This window comes from Colletes latitarsis, chromosome 9 (genome assembly GCF_051014445.1).
Source record: "Colletes latitarsis isolate SP2378_abdomen chromosome 9, iyColLati1, whole genome shotgun sequence".
Taxonomy (NCBI): Eukaryota; Metazoa; Arthropoda; class Insecta; order Hymenoptera; family Colletidae; genus Colletes; species Colletes latitarsis.
Window position 1 is genome coordinate 25,409,466 of NC_135142.1, and position 19,119 is coordinate 25,428,584.

The 19,119-nt window shown below is 30.6% G+C and overlaps 5 protein-coding genes across 8 annotated transcripts; 3 read left to right on the plus strand and 2 right to left on the minus strand.

Moving 5' to 3' along the window:
* Positions 1–2,111: 2,111 nt before the first annotated feature.
* Positions 2,112–3,361, plus strand: LOC143345967 (BOS complex subunit TMEM147). The gene is made up of 4 exons (XM_076773687.1): positions 2,112–2,303; positions 2,497–2,635; positions 2,717–2,938; positions 3,009–3,361. The coding sequence occupies exons 1-4, from the start codon at positions 2,227–2,229 to the stop codon at positions 3,258–3,260; spliced, it is 690 nt and encodes a 229-aa protein (XP_076629802.1). The 5' UTR covers positions 2,112–2,226; the 3' UTR covers positions 3,261–3,361.
* Positions 3,362–3,895: 534 nt separating this feature from the next.
* On the plus strand, positions 3,896–5,908 carry Prp18 (pre-mRNA processing factor 18). The gene is made up of 4 exons (XM_076773681.1): positions 3,896–4,309; positions 4,383–4,664; positions 5,043–5,471; positions 5,538–5,908. Exons 1-4 carry the CDS (start codon positions 4,247–4,249, stop codon positions 5,772–5,774), a joined length of 1,011 nt encoding a protein of 336 aa, XP_076629796.1. The 5' UTR covers positions 3,896–4,246; the 3' UTR covers positions 5,775–5,908.
* Positions 5,825–7,871, minus strand: P5cr (Pyrroline 5-carboyxlate reductase). 4 transcript variants are annotated; one of them, XM_076773684.1, is made up of 8 exons: positions 7,783–7,871; positions 7,529–7,686; positions 7,338–7,446; positions 7,005–7,258; positions 6,847–6,928; positions 6,604–6,740; positions 6,323–6,534; positions 5,825–6,018 (listed from the first exon to the last, which is right to left on the minus strand). In XM_076773684.1, the coding sequence occupies exons 3-8, from the start codon at positions 7,426–7,428 to the stop codon at positions 5,946–5,948; spliced, it is 849 nt and encodes a 282-aa protein (XP_076629799.1). In that variant the 5' UTR covers positions 7,429–7,446; positions 7,529–7,686; positions 7,783–7,871; the 3' UTR covers positions 5,825–5,945. The 4 variants fall into 4 exon arrangements, with proteins under 4 accessions (XP_076629799.1, XP_076629798.1, XP_076629800.1 ...); XM_076773683.1 differs by having other exon boundaries at positions 7,761–7,861; XM_076773685.1 differs by having other exon boundaries at positions 7,529–7,555; positions 7,783–7,860.
* A 540-nt stretch (positions 7,872–8,411) lies between these two features.
* LOC143345962 (uncharacterized) lies at positions 8,412–11,572 on the plus strand. The gene is made up of 8 exons (XM_076773680.1): positions 8,412–8,622; positions 8,697–8,767; positions 8,921–9,054; positions 9,206–9,321; positions 9,505–9,681; positions 10,144–10,321; positions 10,730–10,769; positions 10,841–11,572. Exons 1-8 carry the CDS (start codon positions 8,564–8,566, stop codon positions 11,131–11,133), a joined length of 1,068 nt encoding a protein of 355 aa, XP_076629795.1. The 5' UTR covers positions 8,412–8,563; the 3' UTR covers positions 11,134–11,572.
* A 515-nt stretch (positions 11,573–12,087) lies between these two features.
* Positions 12,088–16,742, minus strand: LOC143345964 (caspase-1). The gene is made up of 4 exons (XM_076773682.1): positions 16,416–16,742; positions 15,775–16,034; positions 14,443–14,748; positions 12,088–14,148 (listed from the first exon to the last, which is right to left on the minus strand). Exons 1-4 carry the CDS (start codon positions 16,493–16,495, stop codon positions 13,898–13,900), a joined length of 897 nt encoding a protein of 298 aa, XP_076629797.1. The 5' UTR covers positions 16,496–16,742; the 3' UTR covers positions 12,088–13,897.
* Between the last annotated feature and the right edge of the window lie 2,377 nt (positions 16,743–19,119).

The following is a 19,119-nucleotide window of genomic DNA, read 5'->3' on the forward strand; positions in this document are numbered from 1 at the left end:
CGTATTACAGAGCACAAAAGGGTAAATCAATGGTGGCGTCCTCCTACGGGTACCCATTGAACTAGAATGACATACGATCTATTCTCATTACGAGCTATTGTTTTTAAACATGCAACATTAAAGTCAATATGCTATTAATCTTACACAAGCAATTCTTCTATTAAATATTTGCAAACTTACTCTTTTAACTACGTCAATACTGCATTCTTGAACATCACTGATATTTATGATGATCTGTTGCTTATTTTTTATATTAACTTTATTTATTTATTTAATGCCTTATGCAAACTTATCAAATTTAATACCGAAGAAATAATTATATCCATTTTTAGCACACATTTTTCTGTTCTATTTTTTTCCAAGAAAAGATATAATAGATATAATAAAATTAAGCTAAAACATACGAAAGTCGTATTTACATACAAGATAATTTAAGTAAATGTCCTTACTTATACGAATGAATAGCACTTCAATATATTATAAAAATTAAAATATTAAATAAAAATAAAATAAATTAATGGCCTGATTCCACTTTATTTGCATACATGTACCATAAAAACAAATATTTTGCATTTGTTATTTGTTGCTAAGATTTTATACTGAAACAAACATGTACAAGTTTTATATTGTTTAATATAACTGAACTGTTTTTATATAAACTGAGAAAACATTCACATTTAATTAACTTCTGTATAAATTTGCACATATTCACAAGAGTTTCACATCACTGTACAATAGTTTTTAGAACACTATGAAGTAGATTCAACGACAGCCCCAGCTGAACTGATGTTCCCTTCTTTACTTTCTACGGAGAACAGCTACGCCAGGGTATACCTAATATATCTCCAACCAATCGTAGAGAAGTATCAGCCAACCCCTGGAGCTACGTTCTCCATCTCAAATGTTGGAAAGGGACAACAGCTTTTGTAAAACAGACTGTGGCAACTATGAGACGGAGCATGCTCCGTTGGAATATTCTAACTCCTACTAAAAGGGGTGTACCCTACCAATTCTAAATGGGAAAAAGGGAAGGGAGCGTATCTTCCATCACCAATGCTGAAAAGGGTCAATACGTTTTATAAAACAGACTGAGATGATACAAAGACGGAGCATGCTCCGTTAGAATATTCTAAACCCTACATCTAAAGGGGTGTGTCCTATAAGTTCTACGTGGTTACCAGGAAAAGAAATGACCAAAATGCAACTGCACTCTAAAATGTATATTTTTCTTCTCATTTTTAGGAAGTTTTTGTAGATTTATTAAAAATATATGATCATGTATTTTATAAGATCTTATAAAATCATAAATTTACTCATCAAAAAACAAGCATTACCAGAAATATAAAACATTAAAAATGGATAGTCAATATTTTTCCAACTGCAACACCCTTTTTTAACAGCTACCCCTTTTTGGGATCAAAGGGGTGATTGGTACCCCTTTCAAAGGGGTTAAAATATAAGGGACTAAAGGGTGACTTAATGTAACAGAAAAAAATGTTGGACCATATGGGGTTCTATCTATACATTACATATGCTGTAAAAACGATAAATTTGTTATACACAACAAAATATTTCAACTGTTTACAATTAGTATAATATAAATAATACAATTTATATATATTCATATGACACCTAAAAAATTATTAACCTACAGAAAAATAAATATTTTCTTAGATAACATTTACTAAAGATAAAATATAATATTTCTTAGAATTTTATGTAATATAATACGTAAAGGTAACCTCACTCAAGACAAAAGTAAAACATAACCTTAAAAATTAAATATGTTGGAAAAGTGAATGATATTCAATAATTTTCCACGTAAATATTAAATCGTTTAGAAATCGAGATGATGCTATGTACACTTTTAATATACTTTATAGAAATTATTTATTAATTATTCGTTATTATCCATATACGTACAATATATCGTCCAAATTTTATATCACAAATTTTAAAAACTAAAAATAACTACTAAGTTTTTGGAATCAAATAATATTTACAGATACTGTTTCCTTTTCCATTAGAAAAAAATAAAATATTGTTCTCTGCAAAATGCAGTTTTTGTTACAATAAAATAAAAAGTTTTTCTTTATCGACGATTACTTACAAAAGATACTAACATAAAGTTGATTCCAACCTTCGTCCGATGTGTACAATTATGAGCTGTCTGCTAGTAGACAGTGAATGATATGCAAATTAAACTAATATAATATTACTAAAAAAATGACGTTATATCATTTTGGAAATTGTTTAGCTTTGGTTTATGTTCCATATTATCTTACCTACAAGTATTCAGGCTTGTAAGTATATTTGATTTCTTTCTAACCTAACTATAGTTGTAGTTATACTTCCTATTAAATTTATTTTCATATTATAGATTTTACTTCGTAATAATTCATGATAATATTGAACGGTTAATTGTAACAATAACCGAAATTTTTAAATAATTATGATATAAATGTAATTTTTCAAAAACGTGGTACAAATTTTCAGATCTGAATATGGTGCATTCTGGAAATGTATTCAAGCTGGAGGTATTTATATTTTTACACAACTAGTAAAAATGCTAGCGCTTGCTACCTTTTTTCCTACAGCTGACAATGTAGGAGAAGAAGATTTCGACATAGTAGGCGTACGTATTTAAGTTAATATGTCTATGTTATAATAAAAGTATTATCACCACATATATTTAATACGGAACAAAATTTTCTAGGAATTTTTAAAGACTTCCATAGATTTAGCTGATTTAGTAGGAATATTATTAGTATTGAACAGTATACCTGGTAAAGGACATGCAAAAGTTTTAACTGCTGGAATCGGATGGGCAGGGGCTGAAGTACTCCTCACTAGATTTCTTCTGCTATGGGTTGGAGCAAGAGGTGCAGAATTTGACTGGAAATACATTCAAAAAAGTCTTGAATCTAATATTAATTTAGTAAGTACCATAACATTAGTATTCTATAAAAAATGCTGTATTTTCAATATTTAATTTTCAACATGTTTAGGTACAACATATAACCACAGCAACACTTGTGTGGTTATGGTCGCGACACGATTTAAAACGAGGTTTAGTCCCTGTAGTAGTTAGCATGCTTGTGCTTACTATCTACAGACCATTAATTTTAGATTTCTTCACGATGCTTTTCCTAACTTGCCCATCTGTAACGCTTATTGTTAAAGCTATTACTACTTTTGTCATGGGTGCTACAACATTACACATATATGCAGGCCTTGCTCATTCGATTGGTATCTTTTGAAGAATATTATAAATACTTTTTAAAACATTCATATTATTTGTTTTCATTTCATGCATTTAATATTAATGTATGTATTACAAAATAAATCTGTTGTGGTAATAGATTACATGGTTATATTTTAACCCCATTTATCAAATACTACTAAGAATGCCTTGCAAATAATGTTTTTATTTAAAAGAAAAGAAAAGAACGTTCGCTACATATTCGAATCGAAAAGCTAACAGAAGTGAACTTCCGGCAGAACGATCAAACAGGAGTAGAAGTCCCCACGTATGCGTACCTTCCACTGTATCTAATCTTTTTGGTCTGAATATGTAGTTTCAACCAATAACGTGATAGTAACACGAAAATAGTAATATAGGGATTAATACTATATTTTAGGTATTTCCCCACGAAATAATTGTAGGAGAACTAATGAGAATTACTACAGTTAAATTCAACAAAATTACGTACTTAACTATAATAATAAAATATTGCACAGAATACAATCTCAATCTCCCATGGCGTGAACTAAGACTGAGGGACAAGCTAACCTAACATGAATTGCGTCACTGTTTCTTACTAAACTTTTACGCGTAGACTTGCGCGGTCGACATGCGCACTAAATTACGCGGCACATAAAAGCGTGTCTTCATGTAGTAACCATATGAAGGAGGTGTGTAAAACCTCAATTGCACGACATGAAACAGCATTGCTTGCAACGTCTAATTCTATATCTTGTTTATGCTTGCACCAAATTGCACTATCGCAATATACACATAACCTTAACTAATACGTTAAATGTAATGAATATGTAGCTATTTACTTTATAATTTTAAATATATGATTAATGTATGTTTAATATGCCGTTGACATTATACAACACACATAAAATATTAATTAATTTTATATGACATTAAATTATTAACTGTATAGTATGTGTACACAAATTATTTTCTTCGTGCGTATTTAAAGTAAATTATTATTAAGTGTTTGTGTTTTTAAAAATGGATATTCTAAAGGCAGAAATAATGAAAAAACGCAAGCAATTAGAGGAGAGCAACATTCTGGTAATTTATACAATTCTGTCATATCTTCGTATTGTATATTCCTTTAATTAATTAAATTTCGTTAATGTTGCAGCAAAATAACAGAAAGTATTTTAAAAGGGGAGAGTTAATATCAAAGGATAAAGAAGCAAAAGAAGTACAAAAGACCAATGACGAAGATGTTAAAGTTAATGCAACTCAACAGCAAGAAGAATGTATAACAGATGGTAGCCCCGAACATTTAATGTTACCTAGACATGAAGTAATTAGAAGATTGCGCGAAAGAAGTGAACCTATATTATTGTTTGGAGAATCAGAAATAGAAGCATTTAAACGATTAAGAAAATGTGAAATTCTAGAACCTGAAGTAAACAAGGTAAAACTGTTGTTTTTGTAATTTGCAAAATACAGTAGCGCCCACATAAGTGACCGCATTTTTGCCCACTTAAATGACCGTACTTTTGCCCACTTAAGTGTCCCTGGTTATCCCCACCAATTCTTGGAAGCCAAGCGGCTTCAAACATCGAGTGTAACTTGACACCAGTCGTTATCGATACATTATATATATGGTTTCGGGTGTCAGCTATTGTATCTCACTCGCCTTATCTTCTTTCCTTATCTCTGTTAAATTCTCAGAAGTAACCATGCCCACTAAAACGATCGCGGCCGGTCTCGAGCGCGGACATTTAAGTGGGCACTACTATATTATGAAAGCAAAATCTTTTTATTCTATAAAATGCATTCTAAATTAAAGGGGTTCAGAAATGATTTTCAAGAAGCTATGGAACAAGTAGATCAAGCATATTTGAATGAAATATTATCTTCTTCAAAACCACAAGATCGCAATGGAAAAGGAGACGTAAATGTACCAGACGAAGGTGTTACTTACGAAGATTTACAAAAGATGTCTGCTAAATTAAATAAAGGCGATAGAGATTTCGATTTAAATGTCATTACACAATTCATACAATTCTTAGTGCAAATGTGGGGCAATCAATTAAATAGTAGAAGTACTGCTGAAAAAATGAGTACTAGAGGGAAAATGGCTAGTGCCACTTACGCGCAAACAAGAGAATATTTAAAACCTCTTCTTAGAAAATTGAAAAATAAATCTCTGCCAGAGGATATTACTGATAGTTTAACTGATATTGTAAAACATTTACTTGAACGCAATTATATATTGGTAAGTACACAGATTTGATACATTACATGATTTCAGTACATGTTTAATAAAAATAATTTATTTTAGGCGAGTGATGCGTATTTACAAATGGCTATAGGAAATTCACCATGGCCTATTGGAGTAACTATGGTTGGTATTCACGCACGTACTGGGAGAGAAAAAATCTTCTCCAAGAATGTTGCACATGTAATGAACGACGAAACTCAAAGAAAATATATTCAGGCATTAAAAAGATTAATGACTAAATGTCAAGAATACTATCCCACAGATCCTTCCCGTTGCGTAGAGTATTCAAAAACATAATACTTTTATGTAAAATATGTAGATAAGCACACAATATAAGATGTAAAATATTTAACATAATGGCTGTTTCTTATAATATTGCTACAATTATATTATACTGTACGTAAAAATAAATTAGAACTATGACAAAAGTATTTGAATATTTCACTACTGTTTTATTATCTTTTTGTATTATTTACCTATAGTGGAAGTAAATTCGTTCGATTTCTTTACTGCAGCTTGAACTGCATTCATCATAGAAGCTCTGTAAATACAATAAATAAAAGTATATACAGGTATCCCTCGAGTTATGCGGTACTTGAGTTACGCGGTTTTGGAACAATTTTATTTAAAAAGAAAATATATATGTAATTATAGATGAATGTTCTTAAATAAAAAAGATAATAGGTTTTTCAGAATATGTATTTTACAATAGTTTGTATATGTATATTCCAGAATATTTCAGAGACTAATTCTGAGTCTCGACTTACGCGGAACCAATTAACCGCGTAACTCGAGGGATACCTGTAGTATAATAAATATAAACATTTTCTCTATTGATATCTTACCTAACTTGACCACATTCCATGGCATGAACTCCTGTAATGGTCGTACCTCCTGGAGAGCATACTTCATCCTTTAGTTGACCAGGATTCTTACCTGTTTCTAATACCATTTTGCCAGCTCCAACTAATACTTGAGCTGCAAATTTTGTTGCCATAAGTCTTGGAACACCCATCATTACAGCACCATCTGCCAATGCTTCTATAATAAGATAAGCCTGAAAAATTTGTTTTAGATATTTTACGTGCTTAAAAAATAGTTAAAATACTGAGTTGAAAGTACTTACATATGCAGGACCAGAACCTGAAAGGCCACCTATAGCATTCATAAGAGATTCAGGAACAGCTTCAGCTACTCCAATATATGACAGTAATGCTTTTATCATATTTGTTTCTTCAAAAGTTGAATTCATAGAACAATATACTATAATATAAAAATATTATAATATATTTTCATGTATATATATACTTTGCAACAAAATTAAAGGATCACTTTAAGTTGTCTACTTTTATACAAAATTTTTATTCACCTGTTATTCCTTCACCAATCAGCAATGGAGTATTAGGCAAACATCTAATTATCTTAGGATGTTCAACAATATGCTTGAGTTTCTGAAAATATTTCAACATGTGATTTCTATTTGCTCCTATACACTCATTATTATATCAATTTTTTTTCTGTTCTTACATCAGCCAATGTATCTAATGTAATGCCCACAAGTACAGAGACAAAAATTGGCTCAGCAGACTTGGATGACATTGTTAATTTCAGATCATCAAGTGCATCATTAAGTACTTGTGGTTTTACAGTTAAAAATATGATATTACAATTATCAAATACTTCTCCATTTTTCAATGTGGCATGAGCACCCAAATTATTCCAAAAACTCAGTGTTTTACTTGTACGAGCAGAAACCCAAACATTGTCTGGATTTAATATACCTAGACAAAAAAGACAATTACATTGATTCAAAATAATTATGACATTTATAATTTCCAAGATGAAATTAAGCTTAATTACCCTTGCGAATTAAACCAGCACCAATAGCACTAGCCATATTTCCACCACCAATGAAACCAATTTTATCCAATTTGAAATTGTATTCTGCCATATTTATGTATAGATATGTCTATTTTGAATGCAAAAAATGCATATTAATCATTATGAGCCACACAGAATATATTCTTCTTAAATTGTGCAATATCACTTACATATTTTTTTCTCAAAATATTAGTACCCTATAATTAAGCAAATTTTTTTAAATTCCGATATATTATTTACAAGTACTTATTTTGCTAATTCACAATAAAACGATGAGATTCAGTTGCTCCTTTATTCACTTTCGAAAATATTTTTAACCCTTTCAGACCTGATGGTACACATGTGATATGAATAATTTTCTGATGATAATATGTGCTATCTGCATATGTATATTACGTATACCTGAGTACATAAAAATGTATACCTCTGATCTATATACGAAACATATTACCAATTAGCAACACTTAATGAAAAATCTTATCTTCCAGGCATTCCAGGTTCAAAGAGTCTTATATACATATACATGTAAAATCATTGATTGCTATGCATCGTATAGCAATATTTTTGATTATGTGGTTAAGAGAAAAATTTGAATAATCGCGAAATATTGAATAAACGTAAGAAGAAATATAAAAAAAATTAACTGACTATTTAAATATCATCTAAACGATTTAATAATAAAAGTATAACATTGAAATCCTAGAATAAAGAAAATCCATTTTGTACAGCTAAAAATCTTTTTTTTTTTAATATGCTTATAATGGAACATATATTTAGCACTATATAAATTACTACGAGTATTACTAATATTAATAATAAATCGACTTTGAAAATAGAATAACCTAATCATCATTTGAAAGACATTTTACTCGATGCTAATTATTATCAATTGAATTTAATAATAATATGCATATATTGAGTGTTTTATGATGTGTATACGATGTTATATGTATAGATACAAGTGAAAGGATAAATAAATAAATATTTAACATGTCTCTTTATTTTAATCATTATAAAATTAGACGAGGTTGCATTCATCATCTTGCATTGACGTATGTGACGTACGACTGTTAATGACGATTAATTGGTCCTGGTTCACGCATTTAAGGAAATTTCTTAAATACAAAAATGTATGATGCAACATGATATGAATAGTGATTAATTATCGAGTTTATTAAAAATTATAACAAATTAGGTTTATTATAATGGGTAATTGTATACGAAGTTTACTGAGAAGGTTACAAAGAAAGAGATGTACTGAAAAGTAACGTATCAGTATGTTAATAGACATAAACAAAGAAAATTTGTACTATATAATTATCAACAATATAATTTTAGGACTATTATTTTACTGATCGTGGGTCTTGATAATGCGGGAAAGACTACTATTTTGAACCGTATATGCGGTGGTATGTGTTTTAGCATTACAAATTTTTTATTTCCATGACCATTACTTAAATTAACACTTTACAGTGCACACATTAATAATAATAAAATTTTTATATCATGAAATAATTTTTGAGGTTGTTAAACAGTATGTAAATAATACACATTTTTTTAAGATTCAGACAGAAATGTTCTACCTACAATAGGATTTCGAACAGTTTCATTAAGATATAAATCATATGTAGTAAAAATTTATGATATTGGTGGTAGCTCACAAATCAGATCCTTATGGACAAAATACTACAGTGGTGTAAGTAATTAATAACAAGTTTAGAAATTGGAATATTCCTAATGTTTAGGATTATACTTTATAGGAATCTAATATTTCCTTTCCCATAAATATCCTTGATAACATAACACCTTTGTGAAATATTCTTCTCTCTCCATTTTGCATCTTTTAGATACATGGTCTTATATATGTGGTGGATGCTAGTGATATTTCCCGTCTTACAGAAAATAAAGTTGTATTTGGTGAATTAATTTCACATGAATGTATTTCAGGGAAACCATTATTATTGTAAGAAAATTGAATGTATTTTTTATGCTTGCCTATTTTCCTTTGATCACAGAACACCATTTATAGAACACAATATGCACCAATTAAATTTGCACAAAAAATTGACTTATATACAATGTTCACACAATATTTATATTAATAAAATTTAAATATATGTTTTACTGTAACAAGTTTTTATAATAGGCTTGCAAACAAGCAAGACATAAATGGGGCTATTGATGAATTAGACCTTGTTGAAAACTTAGATGTTGAACATGCTGCTAATACTATGAAATGTCCCACAAGAGTTGAAATATGTTCATGTACTGAGGATGAAAATCAATTGAAAGATACCACTTCAGGCATTAAAAATGGATATAAGTATGTACTTCTTAATTCTTATTAGTTTTTAATGAAATTCTGCAAGTTTATGAAACAGCCAAAAATAAGAGATACATATTTTTTTAATAGTTATAGTTCAAAGTTAAAAGATGAAACTATTCTCTGACATTACAGTATTTTAATGCTCTCTTATTATATGAAAAAATAGGTCTTTTAAACAAATTGTGCACAGTTTTTGATAAAAAATAACATAGTATACACATCAATAAAAATAATAATACATGTTATGCACATAAAACTGACTACTGCCTGTGTAGTTACATCCTTTAAATTTGAAATACCAATGCTACAAAAAATATATATTCTTATTTTTAGTTGTTTTATAAAGTAGCAATTGCATTAAACTCAGGGCTGAAGAACCCATTATAGATGTTACTTGTAAGTAACAATAAATTGAAGTCAATTTCTTAAATACAATTTATATGTATGAAATTGATGTAGATGGCTATTGGACATAGTAGCAAAGAATTACACTGTATTAAACAATAGACTTAAGGATACACAAAATGCCAGAAACGATAAAATTACAGAAGTACAACCTACAACATCAAATACATCATCAAGATTGTCAATTCATTCCAATCCTTTCAGACCAATCAAAGAACTAGTTTTAAAGAAGGTAATACATTAAATCTCGTGTTTATAAAAACTTACAACTGGTATGATAAAAAAGAAATCTGAAAGTAGATTTATTTATTTCCACAATCACTTTCTTTTCTCTTCATACCTTTAGTTATGAAACAATACAGTTATGAATTATTTTCACTTCAAAATAATTCAAAAATTAATATATACTATAAATAATATTTGTAACTATTCATACATAATTTAAATTATATTATCAATACAGAACATAAATATAATTAACAATTATGTATGTACAACAAGTAACACCCAACCTAGATAGCTAAGTAGTAAGTTCTACAATTTATTTCCAAACTATATCAGTTGAAGTTTTTATAGCTGTTGTGCAAAATAATTTCAAAAATATCATAGCATATTCTTATTTTATTTATTACAATCTCAGGAAGAAATTCAATCAGCAAGTGCTTCACATTTAAATAATGGTATGTAATACTACAAAAAATATTACAATTAATAAATATGACTTATCTCAAATAAATAAATATATTGGTAGGTGTTACTACTAAAACCAAATTGAAGAAAATATTTATGCATAAAAATAAAACTGCACCACTTACCACCAAAGAATCTGTCATTGAAATTGGAGATACATCAGAAAATGCAAACTCTGCCACCATAACTTTAGGAATTCAAAATAGTCTTCAAGTATTTCCACCAGTATTAAATGCATTCTCAAATACAATCAAATTAAAACCAAATCGTCCATATACAGCTCCAGAACGTTCGCAACATTTTGTAAATAAAATAACAATAACCAACATTCCTGGTCAAGTGACACAGGGTTAACATTATAAATTGAATATATAAATAATAAACAGGGACCATCGTAAACAAACATAGAATAATGAAAATTATACGAAGACGAATATTTTTAACATCGAATTTTTTATTTTTTGACTGAAAATCGACTGATAATTTTAACGCAAAAATACATTATTTAAGGACTTATTTAATATATGTTAAACAATTTTGTTGTATTTGTACGTAGTGTATTATTTCTTTATATATGTTAAAATGTCAAAAATAAAAAATAATTATAAAGAAACAAATAATATCTGTTTACGTGTATGTATGAAATTATCCTATATTAAAAACATTAACATTATATAATTACGTTAAATTAATCAGTTCTAAATTCGATTGTTTTTTGTCAAATATTTTTTAAATATTTAAATACGGATTGACTTGTACCGTTATGGCGGGTACTGGTCAAACTATCCGCGCGAACTAAGTATTGTTCTCTTGGGGTTGTAAGGCCCAATTAACCGTCGCGGTACGCGTATCGTTTGGCACGTCACTCGTCAAACTAATATTAAATGATTACTTAAAACGATGTCACTGTTGAACGGATGTATAAGATTTCGACCGAACGTATCGCTTGTTGAACGATTCTATGATCGATTGCGACCGAACGTGTCGCTACTGAACGATTGTATGATCGATTGCGATCGAACGATGTCGCTTGTTGGAACGTTGTATTGTGACCGAAACGATATCGCTTGTTTAAACGAATAAATAAGTGCGACTGAATACTGTCACTGGTAAGAGACTTAAGATTATTACGACCGAACGATGTCACCTTTCGATACGTTGTGTCGGATAGTTCCGGAGTCCACTTCTTCTTCAGCTTCGACCCCTTCCGGATACGTGAATTCGCGGGGCTGTCGACCGATTCGAAAAACCGAGCTGACCGAACGGAACATGTATGTTTTTATTTTACGTTATTAGTCATTGTAAAAGTTTTTCAAATTTTAACTTTATTTTTTAAGCATGTATACAAGTTTACATACGCAAAAGTTTGACAAATATATGAATTACAGTACATATGAAAGGCTTATAAAATCTATAGTAAAGATGTATTATAAAATTTTCGACCATATAAATGTATTACATGAAACTATGTAAAAAAATGTTGTAACATCTCAAGCATACATCAACAGCACATACTTTATCACAATTTACAATACAATAAATATTGTAAATATTTTTGCAACATTATTCTATATTGTTGAGCAATTACTTTATAACATTAAATATGAGATATTAGTACATTGAAAGATCATATTGAAAATTGTTACAATAAGGAACAATGTGTTTCATGTAATATAAAGATAACTAACATTTTTATGAGAAGTATTTTATACAAATTATCCCACATATATGAATACCAATAATAAAAGCATAATGATCAAACAATCAGAAGCAACATTAAAAATTGTAAAATTACATTAATAAGTATTTAAGAATTATATATTCTTATCATGAAAGACTGTTATATCACGATATCAAGTTTTCATAGATTATAATAATGCCATTTCAATTACAAATATAGCAATTTTTGCCATTTTAATATTGCGTTTTTCCTAAATTCTTATCTACATCATTTAGCAATGACTTCTCAAACTATGAAGCAACATAACATTTTATATTCCAGCGAACAATTCCAAAAGTATGTGCAAACTGCATTTCATAATAATCTAGTTATAGCATAAGTCATTTTATAGTTTCTTTCTTAACAATAGATAAAACTTGAATATTCGTTGTAATTGCACCTTATATAATCACAACTACTTTACTTGCATAAGTAATGTTCATCTACTATTAAATAGAAAATATTTTATTTTTTATGTAAGATAGACTATTGCTTCTTGCAAAAAGACACAAGTTTTGTCCTCCTGACATTTGTACAAAGCAGCAGGTATATTAAATGTATGTATATAAATGTATACATTTTTTAAGTTGCTTTTGTTACAATGGCTCAAAAATACTTCTTTCTAAATAGACTGGTCAAATTAATTAGAGAATCTGGAGAACCACGCTGAATTGTGAATTCTGAAGTAAATATCAGAAACAAAAATGTTACTGTATATTTATAAACCATTTTCGTGGTTTTTTCTTGTTTTTTGTACTTTGCATGTATGAATCACTGGGTGAATAATATTAGTCATTATTTATCTCGTTTACATAAACGATTCTCTAATTATTCTGAACAGTGTGTATGTAATAACTGTGTAGTTATTATATAAATTACTTATCAAATTTTGCTTAAAAGCAGCAATCAAAAAGGCAATATTTATGACACTGCTGTCTTAATTTTAATTTGCATTTGTACTTATTTAATATCTTACTTCTAATGCGCTAAATATGTTTCAATATTTTCTGCAGCTTTATAATGGCTTAAAAATGTTCAAAGGTTATAGTTCAGGATTCTATCATTATAAATTTTTAATATTTTTATAAACCTTGCAAAAGATATAAGATTTGTAAGATTTCTTATTAAATTGTACAAGTACAAAAATTTATATATACTATCAAATCTATTATATTGTATTGCTATAATGTTGTGTCTTATGGTGCTAGTTTTGCATAGTACAATAGCAATTTGCATAAGATAAATGCTATCATTTAAATGCAATACAATTACACCACAAATGGGAGCAGCATAGACAAAATATTATCATTTAACTCCTATGGCAGTGCTGTTGGTGCAATGAAGGTACACACTGTATAAAATCTATTATACTGCATAAATATTTCATGTATAAAATGACTATACCACTCCATTCTTCATGGGTGGAAATTTTACCAAACGTGTCAACATTGTAGTAATGCATGGAATTTGTTTTTGTTGATGCATTGTTATGTTTTCTGGAGTATTAGACTCAAAATCAATAGCAACTCGTTGACACACAAAAGTGAGAAGAGTTAATAAATCATACCGAGTACCATTTTCACGCAATTCGACGCATAGTGCTTGCATGAACCAGGAGCCATGAGTGGTATTCCTCCATGAATAATAACCTATGCATTATGTTTTTAAGAAATACCCCTTTTGTAAATCAATTGCACAAAATGATTTATCAAAATCAGAACACTTGATTGTCTCTATATTCCTACATAAATTTTTCATGTACAATAAAAATCCCGATTATTTAGCATACTCGCGACCGGGGCAATGCCAGATAATTAGACTATACCTACATATGAAGTGATCAAATTTTTAAATGTTTTGTTTTTGATGGATCGTTCTGTACAATGAATATTAATAAAATTAACAATATTATATATTAAATTATATTGTTATATGGTACATACCTGGTATTGTTGAATAAGCAATTAAGAAGTCAGCATGAGTTGGTATACGGAATGAAGAAACAGATTGACCATCAGTTTCAGTACGATCTTTCATGGATACACCTGCATCTAATCTATCTCCTTGACAAGCTTGTATAAAAAATAACTTTGGTTTCCCAGCTAGCGTAGGACACTTATCTGATGTAAAATGGCTCCAAATGGAATCAGGCTTGTATGAAACATCATGGGCATAAAGTAACCCTAACTCTCCATGACTCAATACAGCTACAAGCAGACAGTCATGCTGCGAATGATCCATACCAGCGACTGCAAAATCAGAAAAGGATTTTTTGAAAATGTATTCAATGAGCCTTCATTTGTACAGTAGTGCCCACTTAAGTGTCCGCGCTTGGGACCGGCCGCGGTCGATTAAGTGGGCATGATTACTTCTGAGAATTCAACGGAGATAAGAAAAGAGGATAAGTGCAAGTGAGATACAATAGCTGGCACCCGAAACCATATGTACAATGTATCGATAACGACCAGCGCCAAATTACGCTCGACATGCTCGATATTCGAAGCCGCTTGGTTTCCAAGAATTAGTGGGGATAATAGCGGACACTTAAGTGGGCAAAAATGCGGTCACTTAAGTGGGCACTACTGTATGTTGAAATTTAAAACTTAACACATTCCATGCTACATGGAACATTGGTGACTCACTGTAGGCCTTTATGATGTTCATTATTAAAAGAAACATTATCACAGATTATACCATAATATTGTTAATCCTAAAAAAACTGAGTTGCAAGGAGTCTCAAACTCATCTATATTTTTTATATTTTTAATTGAAAAACTAATTTTAATTAATTTTTTTGTAATATATTTGATATTTGTGATTTGTGGACAAAACCATTCTAATTTATAGAATAAGATAAAATGTATGAGTATATTGTGATAAAAATATTGATTAAAAATTATGTTACAAAGGTTTCATGGTCAATTGACTAATGCAGACCAAAGCAGGCAAAGGATTAAAAACAAACAGTGCATTACAAACAAACAAATGACTGCATTGTTTACATTAACTTTTCTTCTTAATACAGTAGTGCCCACTTAAATGTCCGCACTCAGGATCAGCCGCGGTCGCTTAAGTGGGCACTACTGTAATAATGTTTGTAATCTCAACATGGACCATTGATGGTCCATGTGACCAGAATGGAATGTCACACAAAATTAGCATAACACAGTTCATGTTCATCAAATAAGGACCAATTGAAACCATTAAGGGAACATTCTCATTGTAATTAAATAGGAAGTTTAAAATGATAAAAGGATAAAACATCAACCGAATACCTCTTCTTAAATTTTGCACTATATCTCTATGTGTTGAATTATGATAATCGTTTACTTCAAAACCAAGATTTTTCAATGTAGTGATAAGATTTTCACAATCAACATTTGTTCCACATCTTTGTTTAAGATGTGGAACAGTGAAAAATTCGTGATTAAAAATAATGGCTAATCCACGTTTTGAATGGTTCATGTTGTAATGTGTAGCATAACGTTCTGTGGGTGCCATTTGTATAGGGCCCATGAGGGGACTGACGCTGTTTCTGTAAAACAAAGAAAAAGCATGCCTGATACTGGGTCCATTTAACAAAACATTAACTCATTACACATAAAAACCAACATAGAAATAATTAATGTTCAGGTTTTACAGACTATCTATTTTGTTTACAACACAGTATTTTCTAGCATTCTAATATTTGAAATATTATATATGTTATCTTATTATTATACCATAATTTCAATAAACAAATTTACATCACTCTCAATCAATTCTAAGAATAGATAGTCTGAATTAAATAGTCCCATGCAAGCATATTACACGTATTAGTATACAATATGGAGAATAACAATAACACAAGGGCATTGACATTCTTTCATACATTGTACGATTGATTATATGATGCATTCTCTATATTAAGCCATACCTGGAACAGCCAAATGCGTCTGCGACATCATTACTGTATTTTATGCTTTCGTTTATATCACCAGTTTCCGTCGAGCACATGATTTCACTTTAGAAATGATTCTCACAGTGCAAGGAACAACAGTTTCGTTAAAAAACAATCTCTTGATCACACTTTACTAGTGCAACGAAACATGAATATGACTCACTTCAGCGTGCGTCGTTTATACGTATGCATGTAGGTATGTACAGTTTAATACCAAGAAAAGGTCTTTGTGGTGGGAGAATGTTAGTCCAGCCCCTTATTCCAACAGACTTCCCCATAGTGAGACTTCCCTTTTAATTTCTTAACGGTACGGTACCGCTCACTGTCATGCTACATGTTTCAGTTCGTATTTACCTTCATGTTATTTATTTACTTTTTATTTACGGCATCTGTTGGTAATTATAAAGAACTAAATTGCTCTCAGTTACGCTGGTAAAGAGCAAATTTATATACTTCATCTAAGTACCTAGTTAATTCTAGTTCCTACTATGACCTTATTTATGAAAATGAAAATTAAATTAAAATAGGGACTAAAAGTAGAAATTTAATAACCTACTTAGGTTATTAGCGATTATATTGCGGCTTAAATGCTATTTGTAAGGTGGGTTTGATTAATAAAAATAAGTACTGTTCTTAAATTTGATTACTCTAACAATTGCTTCACAACATAGAAGTTTATAGGTTATTAAAAAGGATTGAATTATTACATGTATATTAAATATGTATGATTGCATTTTAAGTGTAATCATCTAATTCTAATTCATAGTTTCATTCGTGTGATAACTAAGAACGTACCGTGAAAAAGGGGGGGAAGCGAACTAGTTGGCGTTCCCCTCAGGCGGCAACAATTCGTGTTATTAAGCATAGTAATGACAAAAATGACTTCAAAGATGATCATATTGCATTGACTTTGAGTTAGACGAACAATATGTAACTAGTAAAGGACCAGGGATACAAGATTGATATTCAACACGTATGTATATGCCGAAATATATTTATATTATTTTAGGTTATAATAATCTACTAGAAATTGTGCGTGTAGTTTAATACGTTTGGGTTTTGTTTCTGCCCAAGATAATAAAGCATTAAATGTACGATCCATTTCTTCCTCTTCTGTGACAGTTGATTCTGCTTTATCACATTCCGAAAACCATTCTATTATTTCGTCGGTAGGAATGTTTCCTCCGAGTTGTCCTGGATTTTGTTCAATATTGACCTTTGAATCTTGCTCTTCGGGACCCTCAGCCGATAACGGTCGATTTAAAAGTTTCCTCCACGAATTTTTAATACTCGTTGTCGTTATTTCATTCCATGCTTCGCTGATTAAGTCTATACAGTCTTTTATATCGTAATCCGCGTAAAATTGTCTAATTCCATCATATCGAAGTACTCGGCGAAGTAGATTGTGCCGGAACAATTTTTTACATTCTGTAATTATACCTTGGTCCAACGGCTGAATAACCGAGGACGCATTCGGAGGCAAAAATACTACTTTAAACCGGGAATCTTCCCATGGCTGTTGAGAAGGCATATGCCCCTTACAATTGCCAATTAATAGTAGTACTTTTCCCTCTCGATAATTTTGCATCTGATGCTGCCACACACTGAGTTTAAAATGATTGGTGAACCAATCATTGAAAACGGTTTCGTCGATGCAGGCATTATTTTGACTTTTATACACTACCGGTAAAGTAAGTATGCAATGCTTTAAAGCTCGTGGATGGGCGTATTTGTTAATAAATAATGGTGGCAGTTTATGCGTGCCAGTGGCATTAGTACAAAATACCACAGAGACGCGATCTTTTTTTACTTTTCTATCTTTTATGTTACGTTCTCCTTCGTGAGCTAATGTTCTTTGCGGGAGGGCTTTCCACATTAAACTCGTTTCATCCACATTATAGACGTTCTCTTCATCGATGTTTTCTTGATCTAATATTGCCGACAATTCTTCTACAAATTTTTCTGCAGCTAATTCATGCGCTTTGGGTTTCTCTCCGTGAATGCTAGTAAAATGCATGCCGTGTCTCCTTTTGAAACACTTGAGCCAACCCCGACTCGCTGTAAAATTCGACGGATCTGCAAACTCTGCATGCAATTCCCTAGCTTTCTTCTGTAGAAGAGTATCGGTTAAGACTTCTCCTGATGCTTGCTTTTCTATGATCCACGCATATAGCCGGTTATTTACATCTTCGTGCAATAGTGTCGGTTTTTTTTTCAAATCCATCGAGTTCGGATTCTCCGAAAATTCTCGAATCGATGCTGCATTGTTTCGGTATCGATATATAGTTCTCCTATTGATACCATATTCAGCAGCAAGCTGTTCAACAGGTACGCCTTTTTCAAACTTTTGGAGAATCTCCAACCGTTTTGCAACAGTATTTTGCTCTTTTCGTGCAGGGACGGATGACATATCGACGGTTAATCTTGCTATTGTTGCAAATACACTAATGTAATACTGTCCTTCCAACTGTCAGTCTGACCTGCAAACTGTCGCGTAGTTACCCCCACCATTTTCTGCAGCATTAATTGTATTTTCTTCGCAGTCACTTTCGTCCTCGCATACACATGCCTTAAAGATTCTGTTCATTCTTCACAGATGTACAAAAGATACTAGGTACGTTGCGACTTTCGATTAGTAGAATGCGCATCATCATCTCATTCTGCCAATCAGAACTTTGAA